A 4830-nucleotide genomic window follows, 5' to 3' on the forward strand; every position below is an offset into this window, starting at 1 on the left:
GCACAAGTATTTGTCTCCAGACATTAAAATAAAGTAAAAGATGTTTGAATGAACATGAAATGGTGTTAGATTCTCCATTATGCAAAATTATATCTTATGATAAAAATGATTCTTCCTTCTCATGTTATCAGTTTTTTGGTGTATAATTCTGATTTCATTTAGGTTATCTTTTACCATTAATTGCAGCAAAATTTAGGTGAAATTTTTTATATTCTAGGCATTAAATTCTGACAGTAAATCAACATGAATCTTTGTACCAACCTAAGGTTTCTTTAGTCCACTGTTTGGTTAGTGTTCCTGGTAAAAGCCAGTCAGATAATGCTTGCTCATAAATTATTGCTAATGTTCTAATGTCACTGTCAGTATCATAATACAATAATAATGTCTCCATTGTCTGATATTTTTTTCAATTTTCATAAAATTTTACTGTTCAATTCTCAGAGTATGAGTTTATTGTTGCTTGTATTAAACATGTTACATGAAATTGACTTAAGCTTACCTTCCAAAAGTTTGCATGTAATAGTATCCAACAACTAAGTCAAAAGAGAAAAAGCAAAAAGAAAACAACCGAATCTGAATAAATCATGTCATCCCACTCAAACAGATGATTTTTGTGTTCGCCAGATCAATGAATATAAGCATATATTTTCATTTTAATGGAGTAAGAGTAGAGTTATTTTAAGGGGTGATAAAATAAAAGTTTTAACTTCCAATACCATTAGATTGTCTGTTAGATTTAGGTAAAAAAGATCTCAGTTGAAAAGTTCATATATTGGTGCCCTGATCATTCTTCTTTCAACATCAAGTTGCAAAAAGCTTTCTTCATTCTCTGATCTATTTATCCTACAATTCAGAATTCTGATCAGTCCCCAGGTCTTAGGTTGATGTAAAACCACTAAAAAGATGCCCTTCTTTTGCAAAAAGAATCTGGGTTTTTAAATTTTTGCTTCTGAAATGTGGGTTTCCCTTTACAAGAAGCAAGATTTCAACATCATTTGCCAAAAAGAAGGGTTTTTCTTTTTTATAGTGAAATAATTCATTCAATCTGTTTGAGAAAAAAAAAGAAAAAAGAAAAACTGGTTTTTGTAGAGATTAGCATGAGAGCTTGAGTTCAGATTATTGGTGAAAGATTTGATCTATGGCTGGTGAAGATTTGGTGGAACTCAAATTCAGGCTTGCAGATGGAACTGACATTGGTCCAAGCAAGTACAGTCCGGCTACAACTGTGGCATCTCTCAAAGAGAAAATACTTGCTCAGTGGCCTAAAGGTTAATTTGCTCAACTTTTTTTTCCCCATTTTTACCTGTTTAACAATTGTATGTAACTATGCATCACCGGATTCTGTGCTTTTATCATGAAAAATGCCTTTGTTATCCATTGTTTCAAAATCAAAAGTATCTGTCTCAAGAATGTCCTGTATTTTCCTTCATGCTTGCTTGCAAATTAGTTCAGTTAGTGAAGAGTGCTTTTTTACTCTTGGATCCATGGCACTGTAACTCAAAGGCACATGATGATCTTAGATCAAAATAACATACTAATTTCTTGAATAATAAAGCTTCACTGATTTAACCTTTTAGATTTCTACTTGTTAATCTAAAGAGGAAGGCAGTCATAAAAGCTTTATCAGAAAGATTTTTCCTCTTTATAATTCTCCTATTCTGTGATTTATATCTGAATTATTGTGTTGTTTATAGCATTCAAAATTGTGCTTGGGTACATAATTGGCTTCTGTTTTTATATGGAAAACTCTGGTCTGTTTTACAGACAAAGAAAATTGCCCAAAGACAACACAAGATGTGAAGCTAATTAATGGTGGAAAGATACTTGAAAACAACAGCACACTTGCTGACTGCACACTACTGGTTGGCGAACTTCCGGGCGGTGTAATCACAATGCATGTGGTTCTTCGCCTTCCTTTGTCAGACAAAAACAGTGGTAATCCACTTCATATATGCATTTGATTTGTTAAATCTGTTGTTGGATTTTTGGTTGGTAAAGCTTTGCAGAAGCTAATCAATTTCATGACATCCATGTTTGTTTTCCTATTCTATTTCTCTCTTTTAAACAATAACTACAACTAGCAAGTGGTGTATTCGTATTGTTTTGTAAAGTCATAATCTCATGGACTGACTTTAGTCAACGATCAGAGCATGTCAACTTATATGGTGATTAACTATCCACAGAGAAACAACAGGATGATTCTCCAAAGAAAAGCGGCTGTTCCTGCACCATCTTGTAGCTGCCTAATGAGATTTCTGATGCCGCTTCCTTGAATGAAAATTCCTGTTATATCTGTTGTTGTGAGTGCCAAATTCCTCAACATTACAATGTTTCAGGATTTTTCAAGTGAAGTGGGGGACGAGAGAGAGAGAGAGCCACAAATAATGGTGAAGCAGAGATGAAGAAAACAGGTGTGGGACACAAATGGTTGAATTTGTTGTATTTATTTACATAATATACAGTCGGTTTGCTTTTTAATATTGTGTAGCAAGCTTCAACAACATGACCCTGCAATAGCCTGTGAGTTCACTGCAAGTTTGATCATTTAATGACAGTGAAGAAGAAGGCAATAACTTAAACCTGTAAAGGGTTGTTTCTTTCTCTTAAAGAGTACTAAGGAGAGGCCGATGAGGATGGAATCTAGTTCCGGGCTTTCACAGATGCCCGGAATATTCTTGATAGTCATCATGTCATGAGTCTCTGTCTCTCTTAAGAGTTTCAGTCTTTAAAGGACCATATCATTTCCTTATACACAGTTGAGTGAGACCAGTTTAAAGTAGTTCACGTGCAAGTAAATAACATGCTTGAAATTCAAAGCCAATTGCAAGGAATTGCGATACCATGTATGAAGTATTATTCTTCACCAAGATAATAAGATAATTAGGAGAAAGAAATCGTATGAACAAACAAAAGAGTTTCTTTAAATCTTGACAACCGACTGATGCCAGATAGAGGACTGACAAGTGACACGGTCAGACCACTATGTAGAGTAAACGGACAAAACAAAAAGAAAGAAAGAGCCAATCCCAAGGCACCTTATGGAGAATTATTACGTGAAAAGACAAAGTAAGCACAAAAAGGGCTCCTGGGAGGTATTTTCTTGTTGAGTTCATTTCCACCATCTTCAGCCTCTTTATTTTCCTTGAAAATTCTGCCCTCTACTAACAGTAATCAAAGTGCCAACTCCAACGCCTCTTTTATTATGCGGTTCCAACCTCCCTCATATTCCTAGCTCACATCCTCGCTAGCTTGGCAAAGACACTAACACCTTAAACTCTGCTTTTTCAATGATCTCGTCAAAGTCAGCATGACATCACCATTACTTCAAAAACCAGCACAAGGTTCAAACAAATGTGAAAAAAAAAACAAGTGAAAGTAGTATGGAAGCAATTGTATTTAGGGTAATTTGCATTTAAAAAATAGATAAATTAATTTTTATATATCTAATTTTATTGAAAAATAGATAAATTAGTTTTTATATATTTCAAATGTACAAATTAATCTTTTTTGTATTAAATGATGACGTGTACAAGTTGAAAATTACTTTTTTATGGGTAAACTGTAAAAATGGTCACCCAACTAAGTCTTTTGTTTTATTTTGGTCACCCAGTTATTATTATTTATTTAATCACTAAAATTTTTAAATTAAATATTTTAGTTACGATCAACTTATATGGGCTTTATTTTATTAGTCTAGTAACAAAATTAACCTTCTAATGTTTTCACATCCTATCAATTTGATCCTAAATATAATAAATTTAGCCTTCAATGTGTACAAATTTTGTCATTTTAGTTCTAATTCTAAAAATTTAATAAATTTGACCCTCAACATTTACTGAAATCTATCAATTTAGTCCTAACTCTAAAATTAAAAATAATAAAAATTCATTGTTAGCCCTTTAGAACCCATTGGCTAACTCATGTGAGATATTAAAATAAATAAATAAAAGGTACCCTCTTCCAAGTCACTTACAAAAAAAACTTCAAAAAGTCGGGATAAAATCTAATATCGCTCATGGGTTAGACAATGAGTTATAAAGGGTTAAAAATGATTTTTAAATTTTTAGAGTTAGGACTAAATTGACAGGTTTGTAAGTATTGAGGGCCAAATTTATTAATCGTTTTAGAATTAGAACTAAAATGACAAATTTTATAAGCATTGAAGGCTAAATTTGTTGAATTTTTAAATTTAGGATCAAATTGATAGAATGTGTAAATATTATAGGGCAAATTTTGCTACTAAAATAATAAAAATAAAAGCCCACATAAGCTCAAAATGACTAAAATATTTAATTTCAAAAGTAGTGATTAAATCAAAAATTAATAGTTGAGTAACTAAAATAGAACAAAAGGCATAATTGAGTGGCCATTTTATAATTTACCCATAAAAAATAATTTTAACATACCCCCTTAACATTTATAAAGTACGAGACATTTCAAAATATATAAAAATAACTTATTTAGTTTTTCAATCGAGAGTATAAAATAGAATACAGGTTCCTAATACATTTACCCGCAAAAACAGTGAATTTTAAAACTTTTAAGCTTAGAAGGAAAGTAATTTAATATTATTCACAGCCAAATGACAAGATTCTGAGTGAAAAAGTATAGAAAACAACAACTCATATCATTCAAATATTATTCAAATTCATAATATTTGAATCTTTTAACACATCCTTCGTTAAAAAATGTTTATAAATATCAACATCGAAAACGTTTCACATTTAACCTCAACCTTTATACATTTATTCAATTTCACCCTATTCTTTTATTGGAAATAAATTAGAAATTATTTAAATTAATAAGGCTAAAAAGTCAAAAAGTCATTAA

The 4830-nt window shown here is 31.4% G+C and overlaps 1 protein-coding gene across 1 annotated transcript; it reads left to right on the top strand.

Moving 5' to 3' along the window:
- Positions 1 to 572: 572 nt before the first annotated feature.
- LOC105771031 (membrane-anchored ubiquitin-fold protein 6) lies at positions 573 to 2779 on the top strand. The gene is made up of 3 exons (XM_012592429.2): positions 573 to 1268; positions 1765 to 1935; positions 2184 to 2779. Exons 1-3 carry the CDS (start codon positions 1139 to 1141, stop codon positions 2237 to 2239), a joined length of 357 nt encoding a protein of 118 aa, XP_012447883.1. The 5' UTR covers positions 573 to 1138; the 3' UTR covers positions 2240 to 2779.
- The last annotated feature ends 2051 nt before the right edge of the window (positions 2780 to 4830 follow it).

The sequence above is a fragment of the Gossypium raimondii genome, chromosome 5, assembly GCF_025698545.1.
Source record: "Gossypium raimondii isolate GPD5lz chromosome 5, ASM2569854v1, whole genome shotgun sequence".
Taxonomy (NCBI): domain Eukaryota; kingdom Viridiplantae; phylum Streptophyta; class Magnoliopsida; order Malvales; family Malvaceae; genus Gossypium; species Gossypium raimondii.